The sequence below is a fragment of the Haliotis rubra genome, unplaced genomic scaffold (assembly GCF_003918875.1).
Source record: "Haliotis rubra isolate DU_JTF1 unplaced genomic scaffold, ASM391887v1 Scf28, whole genome shotgun sequence".
NCBI lineage: Eukaryota > Metazoa > Mollusca > Gastropoda > Lepetellida > Haliotidae > Haliotis > Haliotis rubra.
In genome coordinates this window covers 2825926-2848836 of record NW_025766891.1, presented here as the reverse complement: position 1 = coordinate 2848836, position 22911 = coordinate 2825926, and the positions used below count along the sequence as shown (strand labels likewise).

Sequence of the window (22911 nt, the reverse complement as noted above, 5' to 3'; positions counted from 1 at the left end):
TTCATCTTGATTAAAGACAATGTATATCATAGTATATCAACTGAAACTCAATTAAGTATCTACTACTTTCAGAACTAATCACTACTTTCACTCTACATATTAACCAATAATAACAATAACATTATTTGTAATATTTTGGCATTATATGTAAAAATACCATCAACTATATCTTGGTTTTACTTGCACAATACCGTTAGGTACATGTTCTGAAATATAGGTTACCATTTTCAAATAGACGGCACAGTGTTGATGTCATGCACTGTCATGCACTGATCCGGGCCAGCTGGCGTTGCAAATGGTGATTTTAAAGTTTGCATCACAGCACATCTGTAGGATTATAACAGAAGAGAAAATCTAATATCATCATTCCAAATGTACATATCAGAAATCACACCCAACACCTACACCATCTTCGAACCAACCCTAAACTCATTGTGTATGTTAAATTATGTTATTCATATCGATAGTTACCTGAACATTTAGGGAATGGTAACCTCGCCGGTTCACGAAGTCTCCCTCGTTTGCAGTCGGCCGCTGTATTCGGATAAAAGTACCGTCGATGCACCCAACGACATTCGGGAATCCTGCAAGTACAATATATCATAGTCTCACAATAGATAGCATATTTTATTTTTCAGTTTTAAAACAGTTTTCATTCGCAATTAAGTCCCAGATTAAAATCATCGCTAAATTCTAAGGGCCGAATTATGGAAACAGGTTTAGACCCAGTTTAAGGTAAATCCCGGTCTAACTGTGAGTTTAAACCCTGACCTGCTATGATGAAAGGTGGTTTGAACTTAATACAAGTCTAAAACAAAGAAGTTAGACCGAGACGTAAATAGTTCATATTATCGAACGTGGTTTAAGTTAGTCCCGAGTTTTCCGTCGCTCCCCGGGAAATCCCGAACACATTTACGAAGTTTGCCGATAACCCAGGTTTAACCCTGCACTGAAGCTGAGTTTTCATTCCAGGACGGTATTACTAAAGCAGGTTTTGCACTAAACCAGGTCTAACCCGCCAAAACTGGTAAAATGCAGACCTGGGTAGGGGCAGGTTTACATGCAGGTTTTATCATGTAACTCCGATCTACCTCTAAAATTAAACGTTGTTTCGTTCAGTTCGAGAGTGTTCCATAGCCATAAGGTACTACAATAACCAAGAAAAAGTATGTAGGCATACATGTATATATCTTGTAATTTTGAATATCCTTTTTGAAAAAAACCCCCAGAACTAAGGCATGTAATTAGGAAGATGATTATATTTCAAGAACAACACTTTTATTTTTGTTGAATCAACTACAACATAACAAGCTCTTTAAAATACGGAACATTGAAGAAATATGTCATCTTACGGAGCAAGCAAAGTCTTTCAAAAATATGCTGTTGTATGGCTAAAAGACATTGCGTAACAATGACATAACCTACATGACGTTATTGCCTTTGTGGCGCAGTGTGGACATGATGCCTTCAAAATAAACAAGCAGTATTAAATGCACTAGTGTGCATACGGTATCTGGGAACATGAGGCAAGTCCATATCTGTGATTTCTTGAGAGAAATGTTGTGCAATTATCATATCTCGTTCCCTTAGGCCGCGACGTCGCAGAACAGCGTCGGTCACATTGTCATTGTCAGTCTCTGGCTCGCTGTCGTCATCGTCGTCGTCACTGTCGTCAAAGTCAGGATCATGTCTAAGTGACGCAACGTTGTGCAGAACTGAACATGTTATGATAACAGTGAATATTGTGTCCAACTTCAATCGAAGGCCAAAAGATAAGCAGGGAAAGCGACGTTTCCAGATGCCGAACAGACGCTCAACAATCCCTCTAGTCTTTCTCTGAGATGTGTTGAAACGTCTTTCTGCTTCCGTGCGAGGATTGTTTACAGGTGTCAGTAAGTACGGTAAACAAGGATACCCGGGATCACCAAGAAGGTAGCCAGGAACTTGACCACGTTCAAATTTCTCACTGATTCTGCTTTCTTGTAAAATGCGCGGGTCATGGGTGCATCCGGGCCATCGTGCGACAATGTTTGTTATCAGTGGGATGTCGTCACATATTACCTGGGTATTTATTGAAGAGAACCTTTTCCTGTTTATGAAACGCATTGCATCATTGCCACTTTGGGTAGAAATAGGAATGTGAGTGCAATCTACTGCCCCTGTAACATTTGGGAAATTAGCTACTGCCGAGAAACCAGCCATGACTCGTCTTGCTCTAGCACCAGTAGGTATTGTAATGAACTGCTGGCGACAGTAAGCCAAAGCTTTACTCACCCTTTGACAACCACGCAAACTGTCCGGTGGACGTCAAGGAGATCACCAAGGGCAATTTGAAAGGTACCTGTAGCATAAAACCTGAGAGCAATTAAACATTGCAACGCAGCAGGTAATGAATTGTTGCGTCTAGTTAAAGGCTCTGAAATCAAACCAATGATGAAGTTAGCGTTCTCCTTGTTGAACCTAAATCGGCGATGAAATTGCCCGTCGTTGTACATGTCAAAAGGATTCAGGCGATCTCTAAAAACACGGTCTCTACGCAGAGCGCGACGGAACGCATGAAGTTGCCGAAGTGCCCGAATGATGTGTCTCGGCATTTCTTACTTTCATACAAAATATTTCATACGAGGTGATGAATACCAGTATCTGTCAAATTGAAGTGACCTTCTGGGAACTATGTCAACCATATCATGTCCAAAACATACCTTGAAACAAAACGTATTCAAGACCTTTGACATTTGATTTTCAGCATCCTCTCCGTCAACCCTAACGTCGACTAATATCTGCTTGATGTTACTGAAGGTGGTCAGCAATTGTCTCAGACTAGAAGGTGTAAAAAATGAGAAGCCTACGTCAGTCAAAAGCAAACTGTGGAGACCTGGTACTCTACTCAGCAGATCTGAGATACCATCAGCAGTAAAGCTAACCACATTTGTAATCTCAAGACTCACAAGAGAATTGTTGTGAGACAAAGCATTGATCAAGTCACCCTGTAAGAACTTTTGGGCCACGGTAGCCAACAATTTTCACAAACTTCAAATTTCTCAAGACTTCCAAAACTTTGATAGAACACAATTGATTTTCAGATACTTTCAATATGCCTAATGTTTTGATTTTGGCAGGGAAGGGGTAATGTCTAAATGTGAAAGGCCAGGGTCGTCCAATATATCAATGGTTTTGATACTTAGCCAGAAGTGGAAACTATCAATGATACTTCTCCATCGTGTACACACAAAACTGATGTTTCGAAAAATGTCACTAAGTTCCAATTCACGAAATATGTTTCCCAAGATTTCGTCTGGCAAATGATCTATAGATGCAATCTGAAATGAAAACAAAATGTGTGGATTTTTCACTCAAAATACAGAATGTCACTGAAATAAAATCTCGACATGCAAGATATGCGATTCGCTAAAAGACCAATCTTTCAGAAATGTTTAGCTGCGATATTTACCAGCTGAACTTTGACATTCTATTTCGTGTCCAGTTTTGTTGAGTACACTAATCACAGTCAATGGTGGGGTAAAATGACCTTTTCTACATAAGAGATTCGTCCCTGATTTGTGTCAATAAAATATATTTTCCACTGTTACTGGTGGAAAGAAAAATACGAGGCATATGAATAACATCGAAACAGGTCTGAACTGCATAACGGAACATAGATTCAGAAATCTACACTTGCAGAACAATGGACAACGTAAAGTTCTCCATTAATGATCTACAGTTCAGTGTATGAACGATCGCCAACCCACACGACATTGTGGGTGCAAAGTTGATTTTCTGCATGTGTTTTCTGCAGTTACAGAATTTCTATCTTTAGGTTGTGTTCTTCCTTCATGTACTTCAACTTTAGTTCGTGTTCTTCTCGTGCGAGCTGCAGAAGGGTTGTCTCGGGTGTCGCATCTCTAGCTGAACCGGTCGATTGTCTCTTTCTCTTTGTAAGAATGGGGAGTTTATCATAATGACACTGACTTACGCTGATGTCATCGTCGCAGTAGTCAACATTTGGGCCGACAGAATCACGCACACACTCGGACGATGTTGATGTTGATGTTGATGTTGATGTTGACGGTATAGGGGCTCCCTTGCTGACATTTACTACCTGGACGTCGGGACTGAAGAGTAAATATCACAAAGATAAAGTATGATATTTTTGTTCTGGTACGTAAGTATTTTTTCCTTACCATTTAAACTACATTGCATGGATGTAACTATCATACATTTACCTAATCGGTTTATCTATAACGTTTAGCATACATGCTCCAATCTTACTAAACTGACCTAGCGGACACTTTTGAAGGGGAACTATTTATTAGGAGCGCTTGACTGCGTTAACCCTCTATTATATATGATAATTGTAATTCCTGGTATCTAGTGTGCCCCATAGAGTAATTGGAGTTATCTCCCTTATAGGGCCTTGATCCATGCAATTTTGCAAGTCATTCAGTAGTTTCCTACAGATATTAGCCTCTGCATGCTTAGTGCAGAAACGTCATCAAGACGGCGGCCTCCATGAAAAAAACACATGTCTGTGTGCGCTCAGACATTGATTGGATATTACACGCTGGTACAAGTGAAATTAAGTTTTATTTTTAATATTTTCCATGTTCATGGATTACCATGCATCAGTATATTATGTTATTTACACTTAAACCACTCTAGTTTAATATTAACATGTGTGACAAATGATGCGTATCATATATGATACAACCGGAAAGACGTGAATTGTAAGGGGAGATCACTCTAATATTTTTCTCTGATGATGTCTTTCAAATCTTCATTTTGTATGCTATAAATACTATATTTGTTACTGAATAATGAAATTTAAGACAATAATTATTTTCTGCTTAAACATCAGTTGAAACAAGCGTGATTTTTCGTTCACTTTGTACTTGATGTTATTGAGGATGAAGAAATCTATATAATTTTATGTGACCGCGTCTTGACAAAATAGGGTGAATGGCCAAATTTAATATTTGAGACTTTTGGTGATTTGAAATCAGCATCATCTTAATGACACACACAAAACTTTATAGAGGTACCTCACTTCCTGTTGAAGTTACAGCATGTTTTTCTGGGGGTTTTTGAAAGGCGAATGACTTTATAAATAACTGAAAATTGCTTGTGCCGCATCTGGCCCTATTTTGTCAGCCGCGGTCACATATTCATCTTTATACACATGTATACCTCAACTTATCGCCTTCCGCTGAGATATCTCCTTGTTCGTCATGGTCGTCAGCGTCGTCGTCGTATGGGTTGGTCAGTTGTTCAAACTCCCTGGGAATCCTACTGATTATTCTATGCGATACATTTGACACGTCCTTGGGCGGTGGCCCCCCTCCAGTTTTTTTAAGTTCCTTTTCGTAGTTGCGTAGTTCTCTTTTGGCAGTTAACTTTAGTCGTTTCCATAATTGCTTCAATTTATCTGTGTCAATGTTGATGCCAAAACGACCTTGAAAAGATACCTTGATTCTTCCCCATGCTGTCGATTTGTTTTTTAACGCATTGGCGTCACACCTCTTGTCTTCAATGATTGAAATATTATCCTCAATACACTGGAGAATGTACAGCTTGTGTTCCTCAGTAAAGTTTTGTATTCTAGATGCCATATTGCCTTACCTTGACGTTTGAAACGCTACTGTCATGTGCCGTCATGTACCGCCATGCAACGTATAAAACGCTGAGTCAAAACGGAAATAGGACACTGAGTATGCGCAAAAACGGTTTAATATAATGTTTGAATCATTTTTAAAGCGGAAAAACATTAAACCCCTAGTCTAGGTTTAAACCTGGTCTAAGTTAAACTTCTTTCCATAATTCGGCTCATAGGGTTTGTTGTTATCTGTGACACGTCCTCGACCCCTGACCCAATACACTGGCCAATCAAAATATCACTGACGCGAACCACACCAATGAAATCATTTATGTATGTTTAGATTGGGAAAACCCCATGTACGTACCTGCAATGTTGCCGAATGCCTCCTTTGCACGAACGGCGTCCCTTCCAACTGGAAACTGGATAAAATCCTTCGACAGTTCGGCTATTTTTACTGACACTGCCCGTATACATCTGCCCGCTGTTGATCTAGAAATGTTGAGACTGTCCCCAACCAACAGATGCATAGCGCCTGTCGCCAAAAAGCGAAGGCAGAGGAGTAGTTGCAACAGAGGTGGCAGTGAACAGTTCCGAGCTGTGTGTATGGGTAAATCCAGAAGTCCGAGCAAATATATTATTGTTGTTGGTCTAAAACCTCTCAAACACTTCATCGACTCCTAAATCTTCGAGCGGGTTCGTGCGATCTCGGAACACTCTCGGTACACGGGATGTCCGCCGAGCTTGCCGAATCTGACGCAGGTGAGCTGCCATTGTTGACATCGAACTCAGCGTTGAGCACGGTCCAGAGCATACTTGAGATCAAAGCATTTCATGCTCAAGTTGAGCACGAAAACGTACTCAGAATTTTTAATAACCTCCATTTACCGAGTCTGAGTTTTGAGTTGAGCACGAAACCCGATTTGAGCATGAGATCGTACTCAAGAAAGTTTTATAACCTCGGGGCCTGATGACCAATGGTACTACGATTTTTTCTGAAACCACATTGGATATTTGTTATAAGGTTATTGGTTTCAAGATACCAAGTTAATCTATTATTCACCATTCGTTCCATGGTTTTTACAGACAGCTGGTGAGAGATATAGGTCTGTAATTCGATGGATCTCGGCCAGGTTTTGGGTGAGTGAGTGAGTTAATATTTATCGTCACATTGGCAATATTTCAGTCATATCGTGACGAGAACAGTTTATAATTACATTAAAGATCAATAAAGTTAGAAGTTAAAAACCTGTTAACGAAGAACAGTAAAACTACTAGTGTATCAGAGATATCCATTTAAAACTAGTAATTAAATCTAAAATATTGGAACTATAAATGACAATACAATATAAAAACAGGCTATAGATTGCCAACGAGCCAAGTTTTGGTATTGGCACTACAATGGCATTACGCCATGAAGGAGGAAATTCTCCAGACGTCCATATTTGGTCAAATATATCTAAAAGTGTCATCAGACATGGTTCAGGTAAGTGTTTCAGTAGCTGGTAATGTATATTGTCATCACCCGCTGCAGTGTCATGAGCTTGCTCAAGAGCTGTATGTAGCTCATGTAATGAAAACACTTCATTATAATCTTCTCAGTTATTTGATTCGAAATTAAGTTTTGTCTTTTCCTGTTGTTTCTGATAACTCTGAAACTCAGGGACATAATTTGCCGATGAAGAAGTTTTGGCAAGAGTTTCGCCTATTTTATGTGCAATGTTAGATTTGTCAGTTATCAAATTATCACCATCTTTAAGATGTTGAACACGCGATTTTGAACATTTGCCTTTATTCTCTGAACCATCTTCCACACATTAGACATAGGCGTGCGTTAACTTATTTTGGAAACATACTTCCTCCAAGATTGCCGTTTGTTTTGTTTGAAGGTACGACGTGCCTTCGCATTAAGTATTTTAAATTTATTTAAGTTATGGACAGTTGGATGGTGACGGAAATAATGTTCTGCCATTTTCCTCGCTTTTTCTGGCTTGTCTACAATCTGTATTAAACCGTGGTTTCCGTACATGTGGAGTTGTAGAGGACTTTGGTATACACTCATCAGCTATTTTCTTTAAAACGTCAGCAAATGTCTGAATGGGATCGGTTTCGTCACTGAAGCATTCAGGTAGTAGTTTCGATTTACCCATATTTTGAAATATGGACCCTTTAGCCTTGGAAAAATTCCATCTTGTATACGATGGAGAATCAGATGGAGTAATTTCTGACAGGATAGTTGGGAAGTGGTCACTTCCACAAAGGTGATTGTGAACAGACTAATCTAATTGATTGAGGAGGTTAGAATCTGCAAGAGACAAATCCAGAGAAGAATAAGTGCCTTTGCAGGATGCAGACAGGTGCTTGAATCATCACTATGGACGTTTTACGGACACGTCCATGTCTTAAAGTGATCCGTATTTGTTAAATAATTTAATTTTATCATCTGACCCTTTGGGGGCTCTGCCACTTGGATTTTTTATGAATCTGCCCCCGATTTTTTAAGAATCTGGTCTCGGTTTGCTTTTGCTTTTGACGTTTGTGTTAGATTGAGACCTTTGAGTTGACTGACAAAAGGTGTAACGTTCATGAGATGGTTCTCCTTGGATTTGGGCCGTGACAGGAAGTGACAGTTTGTGTAGACATAGCATGTGAGAAAAATCTAAGGAGAATCGGTTTTGAGCCAAGTTAAATTCGTCTGACAGCTTACAGATGATTTGGTTATTGGAGGAGTTGATTCAGACGATGTTTTCAATGAAACACTTAACCTCTGAGGCCTATCCTATGTATTTCACAAAGTGTTTCAAGCCAATGGCAAACTGCTCGAGTAGAACAGTGAGTGAGTTAAGATTTTAAGTCACATCGGCAATATTTCAGCCATATCGTGACTGTAAACAAGTTGTTAATTCATCAGAAATACATATAAAATATAAAAACCTGCCGACGAAGGACTGTAAAATCAACTAGAATATCACAGTATCAAGGAATAAAACTAGCAACTCTGTCTAAAATTGGATTTCAAATTAGGACAACACAGTATGAAAATGGGCTATAGATCGCCAACAACTGAAGGTAGATCACCATACTAGGGACCATGGGGACTTACATTACTTTTGCTACCTGCATGGACCCTAGTTGGATCCAGTAGAACAGACTCTAGAAGATCAGTTCTATCAAAACTAGGATCTGACGTCGAGAAAAGGTCGAAAGGGCTTTATTATAAACACTTATTCCTTTATTTGATAACTATCGCCTTCTGCCTAAACAAATATATTATCCTCTCCTGAAATACAGAAGTTGTAACCATAACCTGCCTATCGAGGTTGGCCTTTGGCTGGGCATAGAGAGAGAATTTAGAAATGTAAACTGTGTATGTCGCCCGCTATAGCCGATGAATTCCACTACCTGTTTAAATGTGAAGCTTTTTGTGAATGCAAATCCAAATTTATCCCAAATAAATACATACATGTCCCTAATATAATAAAGTACAAAAAATTGTTGAGTAGTAGAATTGTAAATGAAATCAAGAGTGAGTTAATATTGAACGTCACATGGGCAATATCTCAGCCATATCGCGACGAAAACAATTTATACAATACAAAAATGAAAACATTGTGAAGAGTTAAACCTGTCGACGATGGACAGTAAAAATACTAGAGGATCACATATGTGAACATAAAACTAGCATGTAAAGCTAAAACAGTGTAATTAAAGAAGACACTACAATATAAAACGTCGCTTATAGATCGCCAACAACTGAAGGTAGATCACCATACTAGGAACCATGGGGACTTACATTACTTTTGCTACCTGCATGGAGCCAAATGAAATCAAGAACCTTGCACAATTCATCTGTATAATAGATAAGTGCCTTCGAGTGTGATTGTATACATGTGTGCAGAATTTCTAAATCGGAATTTATATTTATCTATCTATATGTACATATTCATAATTGTTTTCAGCCTCAAAGTCTTAATGTCGCCAATTATCCGTACAGTATAGCCGTCATCTTGTAATGTACAAATTATTGTTATGCTCGGAAAACCTTACTGCTGTACCACCCTGGGTGGTTCTTTTTTATGATTAATGAATTGATTGATACAATCAAACCAGCAGGTCTGTCCGTGCACATTTGTCTTTTCCGGAGCACAAAGATAGGTCTGGTGGTTGGTGTACTGGTGCCTTTGGGTAGTTTTGCATTTCTGAATAGGATATTTTTTTGCCTTTCCTTGGCAACAAGTTTGCTTAGACTGAAATTTGTGTTGGTGCGCTTTTAAACTGTTCAATATTTCTTTACCAGACTTCTCACATAAATACATTTGGTGATGAACTAGTGCCTTTTGGTAGTTTTGCCTTTCTGATTAAGATATTTGTGCGTTTCCATTGCAACAAGTTTGACTTTGACTGAAATTGGTGTTGGTGCTCTTTGGCGGAGCAGAACTAAAAAACCGTTCAATATTTGTTCACCAAACTTTTTTTATTGTGTTTTATTTTTCATTCCATTTTTACAGTTGCACATGGGGTCCAACATGCAGGGTAGAGGGCTACCTCTGTATAGAGGTTATACAGAGCATGTAGCAATGGCAATACAAAATAAATCAGTCGTTGAACAGGTTGTGACATGCCGACCAGAATTTGTAAAAAGCGTCGATTCTGGAGCATAACATTGTTACATTGTAATATTGAGTAAGCCTTTTTCACCAAACTTGACACATTGATAGGCCTGGTGGTGTACCGGTGCCTTTTAGTAGTTTTGCATTTCTGAATAAAATATTTTTTGCGTTTCCATGGCAACAAGTTTGAGTTCGATTGAAATTGGTGGTAGTGATCTTTTCCGGAACAGAACTTTAAAACCTTTCAATACTCTCCCTCCAGTTTGCAATATACATGTAGTCACTGACTTGGTTGACACATACAAATGTATCCCAATTGTGTAGATCGATGCTCATGCTGTTGATCACTGGATTATCTGCTTCAGATTGTATTATTTACACACCGCCGCCAAATATATTGCTGATTTCCAGTGAAAATACACAATGGCGTCATTCCACGTGATAATATCGCACATGTAAAATGTAACATTTTGGGCTATATTTTGGGTACAATATGTATGTGAATTTACCAATCTGAATTGACCGATCCAAATTTGACGGTGAAACTCTGAAGATTTTTTGGGTGCTTAAACGGACGAATAAAGATTTACTTAACACGTTAAAACTGCTAAGTCATGGTGACAGTGAATTATACAAGGTACTTGGATCAAGGAGGAGGTGACATTGAACAGATAACACGGCAACCGGCGGTCGATAGGCTGTCAACACACCACAGTTACAAGCGGAATACTTAAAGGTGAGGTGAGGTGAAATTGGGTTTAACGTCGTGCTGGAGAATATTTCGCTCATATGATGACGTAAACTGGTTTTATAGTGCTAGCTCACTGAGATACCATGCAGCAGTGAAGCATGAAAACCCCACTCAGACACATTATTCTGACTCCCAACCGACCAGTCCTTGTTGTACCCATTAATGCAGAGCGCCAGGCAGGGACCAACAAGTACCATATTTTAACGTCTTTTGGTATGACGCGGTCGGGGATCGAACCCGCGACTTTCTGCTCTCCGGGCGGACGCTCTAACCACTACACAACGGAGGCGCTGGGTAGTTAAAAACAAAAGGCCCAACCTATAGTGTATCGGAACAGGTGGCACAATGAGTTGATCACTGGGTAGAAATATAGACGCCACTCAACATATTTACATGTATCAACGATGGGGTTCAATTTTATCTTTCTGGGAACATTAGCAGAACAAAACTTTTATTACGCTCAAGCAGGAATAATCGGCATAAGAGGTACATATACATAATTATGAGTACATAGGATTTGCGGGATGGTTTACATGGAAGATTGAAGTTTTCATGATGGTTTTACAAAATATAATAGTTTAAAACACTAATTCGTTTACAGTTAAACATTTCGTTAAATTTTGACACATTGGGTGTTTTAACATAATGGTTTGTGATATAAGTTTTCCGATGATGTTAGAAGAATGGGCAGAGAAAAATGTAAAGAAATTCATCGTCAACATCACACGTGTCGCAGAGGTCACATTTTATTTCCATTTCGCGTGGAATTTTGTGCCACCTACCTACTTCTATAGGTTAACGCGACAGTCTGGTAGTCTCTAAGTGGTTAAAGCGTTCGCTCGTCACGCCGAAGATCCGGGTTCGATTCCCCATTTCAGGTGTCCGCCGCCGTGATATTGCTAGAAAATTGCTAAAAGCAGCGTAACTCGACGGCATTGTTTTCTGTTTGCAACAATGACTGCAAATAATTTGCCACACTAAGATAAGTAAAATGTCCTAAACAATAGATAAATCCAGAATGACATTACATGATAAAGATTATATTACCCACTTATATTTCCGAATTGTACAGGTTATGTATTGGAACTAAGATGTGGGTAATATGTTCGCCAATGTCTCCTGTCGTGTGGTGTTTACGAAACGGAGACACACTCTGCTAACAATCTATAGTTCGCAAAGCAAACCCAGAACACTCCCTTCCAGCACGCTAGTATGATAGTAACAAATCTTGTGTATTTGTTTACAAGATAATCTTAGATTTAGAAGATTAGATTTCCGTACGCGCCTTTTTCTCTTTCTAGTTTTTCTTTCTCGTCTCTTTTTTTCTGCCTTCATCTGCAATCTCATCGCTCGTCAGTATGCAGTGGGAAGTGAGCTTCCGTGGATTCCGCTGACTTTGTGTGCTGGCGATTAGGTGCCTGACTTGTGAGTTCGAATCCCGGATGAGGCTCAACTAAAAAAGTACTAGAATTTGTACTTTACTAAGAAAGTGTAATCCCAAATATAACATATGTAACATGATCGCTTAGGGTCATGAATGGGACCCCAAATGTTTTAGAGGTTTTCTGTAAGACATGCCCTGTGACTTAACTCCGGTTATTGCAGTGGCATTTGTGGATATTGTCTCTTGTTCCCCATCTGAAATACCACAAAACAAAACATCTATATTTCCAATAAAGATTTATTGCCTGCTCATTCGTTTCAGTACTCCCCAGTGCATTGCAAAAGGTACAGAATAAAACCATAATCGCTGTCTTTTTCAGAAAATTCTTTTTCCAGTTTTGATATCACTGCAATTGCAAGGCATTCAATAGAAAACATTTATTGGACAATGTCCATTATGGGAAAAAGGGTTTCTTCCATAATGGACATTGTTCAATAAATGTCTTATCATAATAAGCACAATTTCATTTCTGCAACTTTAGGCACACAACCAAGGCCCATTTTCTTTAGAATGAAATGGGCCAATTCAAATGCTGACTTCCCACTTCCATTTCTCATTGTTGGAGGAACTGAAAAAGTGGCATTATCTGGAAAGTGACAGAAAACAACAACATTTTTCTTGCCATGTTTCAGGTAGATCTTAATAGAGATATATATTGACATCCTGGTTCCCGGGCCTCTCATTAGTTATATAGAGGCCCTGGTATTCGCTACGTAAAGGCGGCGTTCACTGGAGAGATCCAAGATGGCGGACGAGGTAAGTTTACTATGGAACTGACCGATTTCTAATACTTCTAGCTGCGACATTCACACGACACTCAGCTCAATAATGCAGAATGAAATTAGTATCTGAATCCCGGTAGCAAATTTTTTAGAACAAAGACGTTTGTCTCCATAACTCCATGTTTTCTCGAAGCGTAAGCCCCGCCCACTCGCGAATGTAAACACAACTTGCACGTTTTAGTGCCTAACATAACATGGTGCATACACTGACGATGGGATGAATATCAAAATATTTATTTACAAGTCCATAGCTATATACCACATTTCACCTTTTGGCATTATTGAGTTGGTCGAAGATGTCCCCCCAGTCCAAAATACAGAGGGTCTCATCAATAACAATATATCTGTTCACATCTTCTTGAAAGTGTCCCATGGTCCCTGGTATGGTGATCTACCTTCTGGTGTTGGCGATCTATAGGTTGTTTTTATATTGTATTGTCAAAATAGTGCTATCATTTTTAACTCTCCACACTAGTTTTAGTTGTAATTGTGATATTCTAGTTGTTTTACTGTCCTTCGTCGACAGGTCCTTATAACGAACATATATTCCATTTCAATGCCAAATGCTCTCATTTCACGTTTTATTGTAGAAATTGTTTTCGTCACGATATGGCTGAGATATTGCCGATGCGACGTTAAATATTAACTCACTCACCCACTCCGGCTAAAATTCGAGAAGTAATCAGAATGAAGACTCTTGAAAGTGTTTATATACTTTTATATGAAGAACATAATATCAAAGTTGACAAAATTATGCATTTATGGCCTATATTTAATCATTTTAAATAAATTGGGGCATTTTAACTATCCCTCCCCTCTGGGGCAATTTGACCAAAACTCCGGGGCAATTTGACCAAATTTGCTGGGGCAGTTCGACTGGCAATCGTACTTGATTTAATTTATGTTAAAAATACCACTGACAGTAAGCTGTAACAGGGAATGATGGAGCATAAATGAGTGAGTGAGTGAGTTAATATTTAACGTCACATCGGCAATATTTCAGCCATATCGTGACGAGAACATTTTACATTGTAATGGAATATGTATATATTATAAAACCTGTCATCGAAGGACAGTAAAGCAACTAGAGTATCACAGATATATAAATGTAAAACTAGTAATTGAATCTAAAACATTTTAACCATAGGGGACAACACAATCTAAAAATGGGCTATAGATCGCTAACAACTGAAGGTAGATCACCATACTAGGGACCATGGGGACTTACAGTACATTTGCTTCCTGCATGGGCCCTAGCTGGATTTATATCATCCCCTCAGCCGTTAGCAATTAAGACATATCTAGCCATACATTAAAATTACAAATATTCTACGATTAAAAAACGGAAAGTTGAAATTTACTTTGAATGTTTTGGGACTTACGTACCCTCTCAGGAGGACAATAATTTTACAGTACTTTAACCCCCCTCGAGGATACAGCCACTAACACTCTATGTTACTAATTCAAACTTCCAATCATAAAATATTTAGCTATTTACAAATCTGTCAACAAATTTAATTCTTTTAAAAAAGCAATAATTAAATGAGGACTTACATTAGTAAAAAGATCCTTCATAGTTCGGGATTTGAAATAGATATCCCTTGTGATGGAGTACTCAACACAGTCAAGCAAGACATGCTTGACCGTGATTCGTTCATCACAAGGGATACAAAACGGAGGATCCTCACTTTTTAATAGGTACTCGTGAGTGTATCTTGTGTGGCCAATACGACATCGTCGTATGATGACCTCTTCAAATCTGGACTGACAACCCAAGTAAGTGCAACCGATATAGGGTTTTATTGCATGTAATTTATTGATACCTACTTGGGTGTCCCACTTCTTTTGCATCAGATCACGAATATAAGATCTTATAGCAGCTTTGTAATCAGAATATGGAATAAGAAGTGGTGTTACAGATTTGTTGAGGGCTGTCTTGGCAGCAAGATCAGCCATTGTGTTCCCAGAAATGCCAACGTGGCTGGGTAACCAACAAAAGACGATGTCGCATTGGCCAGTAGCAAGATCATTATATAATTCGATTATTTCAATTAAAAGTGGATGTTTGCAAGAGAGATTTTTAATTGCCTGAAGGCAAGAAAGAGAGTCAGAAAATATTATATATTGTTTATATTTACGGTGTTTATTAATATATTTAAGAGCTGTTAGTATTGCGTTTGCTTCTGCTGTGAAAATTGAACTGTCATTGGGTAGTCTGGAAGATATTGTTTTGGACCCAATGAGCATAAATGAATCTCGTGGGTAATTCTTCCTTCTTCAGCCTAGCTTTGGGATTTGTATGCCCCATGTGTGCTTGTCTCTTTCATATGCGTCCACCTCGGAATGATCCGACCATTTCTCCTGCCTAATTCTCTCTCTTTACTTAGAAAACGGAAGAAATGGTGGCTTTCCATTGTTCGATGATTCCGTGCATCCCCAGGCAACAGAATACACCATCGTACCACAAAACAACGGAAACAACACGATTTGTACTAATGTGGCGCTTGGTCTTTGGCAATACGGCGGACTCCAGGCACATTTGACGTCACAAGCGGAAAGGTCACGTGGGTTCCAGCGAAATATGCATAATGGCCGAAGCTGAGATTTACAGAAACTGTTTTCGTAATTAAAACATAATTATACAAAAGGTTTAATTGAAAATTTAGGGATATGTTTCTGATGACTTTATCTTTCACCCAGCAAATTATTGCAAATCACTCGTATTCTCCTTTAAGGAAGTAGCTACCATGTAGTCTCACTGTCACTATAAAAAGAAACAGATAGGAGGGTTCGTCTCAAAAGCAAAACCTGGACGGGTGTTGCAGACGATCGTTGGGGTCCCATCCCAGAAAGGTGCACCTCTATGCGAAGATCAAGGTGAAAGGAGAAAATGTGTATTGGAGATGTGTGGACAAGTCTTGTCGGGGAAAGTGTACCACTGTGCGAGATTTCATCAGGGACGCTTCTGAGCACAACCACCCACCTAAGGACGAGCTAGAGCTGAGGTTTGGTGGTAAACTGAGGAAGAGGGCCAGAGAAGAGACAACACCCATGCAGCAAGTGTACAACCACATTATCAGTCAGCAAGAAGACGACGTCGTGCCCCACTTCCCGTCCTTCCACAGCATGCAGAGCGCCATGTACCGCCACGGCCGACAGAACATCCCTCCACTGCCCAGAACATTAGCTGAAGTCGAGCTACCAGACAAGTGGACCACAATTCATGATGGGAGAAGATTTCTGCTGATCTCAGATGGAGAAGAGAACAAAATTCTAGCCTTCTGCTGAGATGAGGCCCTGGAAGCACTGCAGTCAGCCGAGAAGATCTACGTGGATGGAACTTTTTCCTCCCCTATGGAACCAAGTATATGTCATCAATGCTATGTCTGGTTCCACGAGGTACCCTCTTGTGTATGCGGAGAGAGCTAAACTTGCTCAGATAAACTTTGGTGTTGCCCAAGCACCCAAGAAAGCTGTCTACAGGGAGAAAGAAAACCGGCTTGTGAGACTGAAGGAGCAGCTCGGAAGCAGAGAGAAGTCCCCTCTTCAGTTCCTTTATGCAGTCGGCCCACTGATGCTTAAGTGACTTTGTAATCAGTGCTATCTGTGAACTGACAAACACGTGATGTAAAATAATATGGTGCATGCATGTATATAAATTATTGTTTTTGATGATCTGGCAAACATTATGTTGATGTACATATATATGCTTAAAAATCGTAATTCATTACATCAATTAATACAACTATAGTTAATACCTGATGTTTTTTTTTATCTATACCATTATTATCAGCTTAATTAAGTCAACCATAAAATGTGTTGTTTTAAGCGGTCTGTCTTTTGGGAGGTCAGTCTTATGGGAAGATACCGGTCCGTCGTCATACCTTGCTGAGCGACCTAATTGCCATCTATAGCCTGAAGTTTTGCCCGATTTTACGAGTAAACATGCTTTTCTCGATATCCTATTACGCATCCCACTGAATGCCAAGTTAGGCCGAAGTGGGTTATTTCGACATATGCTATTTGCAGTTGTGTAAATTTTAGGGATACAGAGTAACAGCCTAATAACAGTTTTTTTTTTCTATTTCCGACAGAACTTTAGGGTATCAGATAGGGACAGCGCACGTTTGGCAAAGATTGGAGACGAATTTTTCTATTTTCTGTAGTTGTAAAACGCGATTCAACAATGCCAAAAGGTGAAATGAGGTATATATGTATGGATTTATTTATAAATAATTTGATATTCATCTCGTCATCGGTGTATGCACCATGTAATGTGTTTACATTCGTGAGCGCTCCTAGAATATCCTAATATCCCGTGGGCAAAACAACTATATCATGTGGCGTACTATACAGGTACGAGTCTTCTTGTAGGTCACGGAAAGAGGCGAGTAGTTACGAATGTGCCGACATTCGAAAAGAACCACTCGTACGCAGGTTCATTGGATTAAAACCACTCATATCGTGGATAACAAATGAGTTAGGATACGGGCTAAGTGTTTAAAATAGGACCCAGGATTTCTTCAAAAGGAAGACTATTGCTTCGAGGACAAACAGCAGACACAAACATTTCTATCTAAATATATATTTAGGTGTACGATATTATGTACGGTATTTGCCTCCCCGAATCTGGAAAGTATCTTCGGGAATGAATGAAGTGAGAGATATGATGCTTCCAGTGTTACACCGAAGGAGGTTGCATAATTTGAAAACACATTCGAAACTTTTTTCTTCAGTCAAAATTTTTGCAGCCAACAACTTTAAAAACTACTCATGTCCCGAAACTACCGACAGTTAATGAACATCACTACTCACTGCTTCAGTTCAGTGTTTAGTAGATAACTATCATTCGTCATGACATCACTGGACCGCTATACATATTAATTGTTTGCACTATTACCTCACACATTCGCACATATTGATATTATCTGCAGATATAGCAATCACAGAAATTATTGGCAAATATCTAAAACATGTATACAAACTACTATACACGTTTTACTTAAATGAATATGATGAGATATGATTCTCTTACAGTCTAAAATCAATATCTTTTCAGTACTTTGTGAGATCTCCTTGCCCTGCAATACACGACTGATCAAAGTTTGTATGAAATCGAGTGACAGTGACAATATTCGACACCTTCTTCCTTCATATCCTTAGGGGCGGTGAGGTAGCCTAGTGGTTAAAGCGTTCGCTCGTCACGAGGAAAACCCAGGTTCGATTCCCCTCATGGGTACAATGTGTGAAGCCCATTGCTGGTGTCCCCCGCAGTGATATTGCTGGAATATTGCTAAAAGCGGCGTAAAACCATACTCTGTGAGTCGGTCAGTCATATCCTTAATATTTCTAAGTCCTGTTTGGTTTATTCCGCCCTTCATTAGTCCCCACACATTCTCAATAGGGTTACGATCTGGGCTGTAGCTGGGGCAGTCTAAAACTTGAGCCGCCATGAAAGGAACGAGTTCAGGGGTGAGCACCTGGTCGCGGTAAGCAGCAGCTGTGAGGTTTCCACGGATGACCAGAAGTCGGGAACGATTGTTCCCACACAGAAAGCACCCCACACCATGCAACTTCCGCCCCCAAATCTGGGCCCCTATTCTCGAAAGTGTCCCAGCTAAGACAGATCCTAAGTAGTTAAGACAGAAGTTAGGACATCCTACCGTAAGGATAAGACCCATTCTCGAAATGATCCTATCCCTGTCCTAACTTGTGCTACCTATCCTAGCTAGGATAGCGAGCTCTTCAGTAGGTGAGATAGAAAAACCTTCATTTAGTTGGGGATTCCCCTAAATATTACCCATGATTCGTGGCATAAAAAAACACATAATATAAGGAAATTCAGCTTTTGATGGACTTAGTAGATCTAGAAGAAATTATTCGATATTTTCATCACATTATAGTAATTGGAAAATTCATTTTTTTGACAAGGCGATAACAATTTTACTTCAGAATTTGAAAGTCTGCCAAAAAGAAATAAGGATATTAAAGATATGTGTAAAACATGTTTTCATTGTATTTGTTTTTTTTATGAAAATCATGACTTGAACTCTCATTATGCGTCATCTCACAAACTGAAAAATTCACCGAGGAAATAAACAGGAGTTACTTCCCCTATCAAGTTGGCCTTGACATTGACATTTTACGTGAATGTGACTGAAAAGAGCAATGTTGTGATTAAAAAGGCCGAGAATAGGTAAGAATTGAACAAATCTCTTTTGTAGATCTAAAGAAAGCGTGCATTGCAACAAGTGTGTCTATTCATTACCGATTAATTGATAATATGAACTGAAGAAACTCTCCATAACTCATCAAAACTGGGTGCTGTTGTAAATTCAAATGTAAGTTTTTTGACGAGTTATTTTGTTTGACGTCAAAATTGGTGAACAAACAAGTACCACTCTATGTTTACTTCCACTAAGATAGACTTAGGACACGTCAGAACCTATCCTAGTATTTGTCCTAAGTTAGGACATCCAAGCGCTGGGATACTTTTCGAGAATAAGGTAGGACATCTATCCTAGACCCTAGGATCAAAGTTAGGACATCCTTGGGCTAGGATCCTTTCGAGAATAGGGGCCCTGGCGACTTCCTGTACACAACATTGGGCATACTGTTCATGACGTCGTCTCCAGACTCTATGCCTGCCGTCCGCGAATCTGAGGGTAAGCCTGGATTGGTGTGTTTTAAAAGTTTAAAAATTGAAATCTTCAGTAAATAATTATTAAAATCTCATATAGAGACACAAATGTACTTTTTATTGATATTTTCAAAGAGAACACAAGGTATTACTAATACATGGGTTATGAAAGTCGCTGGGACCGAGAAAAAATGTCGGATTATACAGAGTGTCGGATAATTCAATGCATGTCTCCTTGCTTGAATACTTTTCAAACAGTACCATACATTGCAACTGGCTTATATAATGAAATTAATGCTTAGTAGCTATTTTCTTGGTAAATACAGGAGGAAAAAACAAATTCTGTATTCACGTGTACAGAGTGTCATTGTATTTATTATCTCAAGTACAGTGTGGCTAGCTAGAATTGCTGACAGTGACAATTTAAGTTGTCACCACTTACTCATTGGTAATTGATCTCACCAAATCAATTGATCCATTTTCTGTCCATTCATCCCGTGGGTGACAAAATATACCTAGGTCCTCACATTGGCCACTCAGCTTGTAAAAACAAAAGGTACAGACGTTCTCACACTGCTAATTACCTCCCAATTAGCAAGTGCTGGGACCAACGGGATTACCGGTAACAGGATGTTAGTTGTCAACTGACCATTGATAGGTTTGTTTGGCTATTTTAGTACAATAGGGGGAGAGGATGTCGGATTGTACACATTAATAGTGTCAGTTGGACCAGAAAATGGTGTCGGAATTCGGAATGTACAGATGTCGGATAATAAAATGTTTAAATGACGATAATATAGAGGAACGCTGCCGGGACCCCTAAAATATGTCGGAATTCACAGATTCTCGGATAATTCAGTTGTCGGATTGTACAGAGTTCACTGTATCTCTAAAACTAACACATATCCATTCATAAACTTTGAACAGACAGAGAGAGATCAAGTTATGAACTTGAGCCCTGTGCAATTTAAAGATGTTGCCATGTGTATTTACTGTGTCCTTGGCAATACGTTTGACTTTGTCCATGGTAGTATACTTGCAACGGCTATGTCCAAAGCCAATGGGAGTTCAGATAAGAAACTAAGTGGTGCCTTTGCTCTCCAGGTATTTGTCCATGACCCCTGTTTAGGTTTACTATAAGAAGAGTGTATTTATTGCTAAAGACTGAAATCCACATCAATATTTATCTGTTGTAACATCATGGAACCGATTCCAGCACAGGGCACCAGATCATGCATGATGGAACTTCCATGTCAACATATTTGAGGATATCTTTTGAATATAATACATGGTTAAGATATTGAAAGCTAGACTCCGAGCTGAAGGATATATTGCCATTTCTTGGAAATTTGATGTCAGGAATTAACATAACGGGTATCCAGAGAGGTTAATAGAGGGTATGTGTGTGTGTGTGTGTGTGTGTGTGTGTTACCCGGGTAGAAAATATTTACTATCGTTTCTTGGATGGATGGATTCTGTAAACATGCCTGACATAAAACTGAAACAATGTTCAACATGTCACGGGTGTCACGGTCAGGTCAGTGTCTACTTAAAGAAAACTATTAATATATTAATATTTCAAATAATTATCTCTCCATCGTATATGTTAACAGGTTAATGTTAAAGCTGATATTCAATAACGTTAACGACGACCATACTGGACCCGTGAAGATCCGGGTTAGAATCGGTCTTCAACAGGTCATGCTTGTCGTAACAGGCGATTGATATGTGCAAAGCAATCTGTGTGTCTTTAAAACTGCTTCCTGTTTCATCACATCTGAGGTACAGAGAAGCAGCATTATTATAGGATATTTATATAGTGCACATATCCACGCAACTAGTACCTACTAAAGGCGCTGTCAATCTCAACGGCACATCGTACTAGCAATCTCAACTCCCCGGGGATCATACAACTATTGCAGCCACTAGGCTTTCCCATCCTTACGAGGTACCCATTCACAGCTGGGTGGACTGGGACACATAGTCACAGTACTTTGTCCAAGTTTACTGTCCCCGCAACTAGGTGTTTGCACGTTTTCATGTGGCCACCATCTGGTCATTTACCAACGGGTTCGTTAGTTCTTTTAACAGTGTACAGGTTGTGTATTGTACACTGTGGGTTGTGACAGAGTCTGAAAGAGTCTGCACACGAAGTTGTCTCCTAGGTTTTTGCACCCGGTCACAGGTGGGCTCGATCCCGACACCTCAAGCTCGCTTGATCACGCCTTAGCCAGCTCGCCCACCAATAAGCATCATTATTCAAGGCATGACAGGACCCGTGAACATCTGGATTAGAATTGGTCTGCAATACCCCATGCTTGTCGTAAGAGGCGACTAATGGCATCGGATGGACAGGCTCGCTAGCCTGGTTGGCATCTGTCATGGTATTCCAATTGGATAAATCGATGCTCATTGTGTCAGTCACTGGATTGTCTAGTTGAGACTGGGCGGTGGGGTAGCATAGTGGCTAAAGCGTTGCGTCACGCCGAAGACCCGGGTTCGAATCCCCACATGGGTACAATGTGTGAAGCCCATTTCTGGTGTCCCCCGCCGTAATGTTGCTGGAATGTTGCTAAAAGCGGTCAGTCAGTCTAGTTGAGACTCGATTACTTACTGATATTGCTGGGATATTGCTGAGTTAAACGGCAAACAAACGAGCATAATGGTCAGCGTGCACGCCGCTGAGGCAAATTTGGAAACAATTTTAGAATGTACTGCCACGTAGGATTGCACGGCCAATATGTGTGTGTGAGTTTAGTTTTACGCCGCATGGCCAATGTGTAAACAGGGCGTCTTACTTGTTTATTTGGACCTTATGTACTGGACGAGAAGATGTCAGGGCATAAACAACGCGTTCTAAGAACACCTTTTAGATTTGGGACCCTCTTTAGAGTAGGGGCGTTCTTTAGAGTTGGGACACTGTTAGAGTTGGGACCCTCTTTAGAGTAGGGGCGCTGTTTAGAGTTGTGACCCTCTTTAGAGTTGGGACTCTCTTTAGAGTAGGGAAGCTCTTTAGAGTAGGGACACTCTTTAGAGTAGGGACGATCTTTATAGTTGGGACTCTCTTTAGAGTAGGGAAGCTCTTTAGAGTAGG

General features: G+C 39.6%; 2 protein-coding genes across 2 annotated transcripts; both read right to left on the bottom strand.

Moving 5' to 3' along the window:
* Nucleotides 1-252: 252 nt before the first annotated feature.
* Nucleotides 253-6242, bottom strand: LOC124281181 (putative nuclease HARBI1). The gene is made up of 3 exons (XM_046717211.1): nt 5958-6242; nt 472-584; nt 253-327 (listed from the first exon to the last, which is right to left on the bottom strand). Exons 1-3 carry the CDS (start codon nt 6118-6120, stop codon nt 253-255), a joined length of 351 nt encoding a protein of 116 aa, XP_046573167.1. The 5' UTR covers nt 6121-6242.
* On the bottom strand, nt 3595-5656 carry LOC124281145. The gene is made up of 2 exons (XM_046717171.1): nt 5185-5656; nt 3595-4112 (listed from the first exon to the last, which is right to left on the bottom strand). Exons 1-2 carry the CDS (start codon nt 5604-5606, stop codon nt 3797-3799), a joined length of 738 nt encoding a protein of 245 aa, XP_046573127.1. The 5' UTR covers nt 5607-5656; the 3' UTR covers nt 3595-3796.
* Nucleotides 6243-22911: the final 16669 nt, after the last annotated feature.

Excerpts from the sequence above, each read along its gene's own strand:
- LOC124281145 (XM_046717171.1), bottom strand. The coding sequence starts at position 5,606 with ATGGCATCTAGAATACAAAACTTTACTGAGGAACACAAGCTGTACATT. Across the intron at positions 4,113-5,184 it reads GCGGAAGGCGATAAGTTGAG|TCCCGACGTCCAGGTAGTAA; the intron begins GTATACATGTGT and ends TTTACTCTTCAG.
- LOC124281181 (XM_046717211.1), bottom strand. The coding sequence starts at position 6,120 with ATGCATCTGTTGGTTGGGGACAGTCTCAACATTTCTAGATCAACAGCG. Across the intron at positions 585-5,957 it reads GGCATTCGGCAACATTGCAG|GATTCCCGAATGTCGTTGGG; the intron begins GTACGTACATGG and ends TTGTACTTGCAG. Across the intron at positions 328-471 it reads ACCATTCCCTAAATGTTCAG|ATGTGCTGTGATGCAAACTT; the intron begins GTAACTATCGAT and ends ATAATCCTACAG.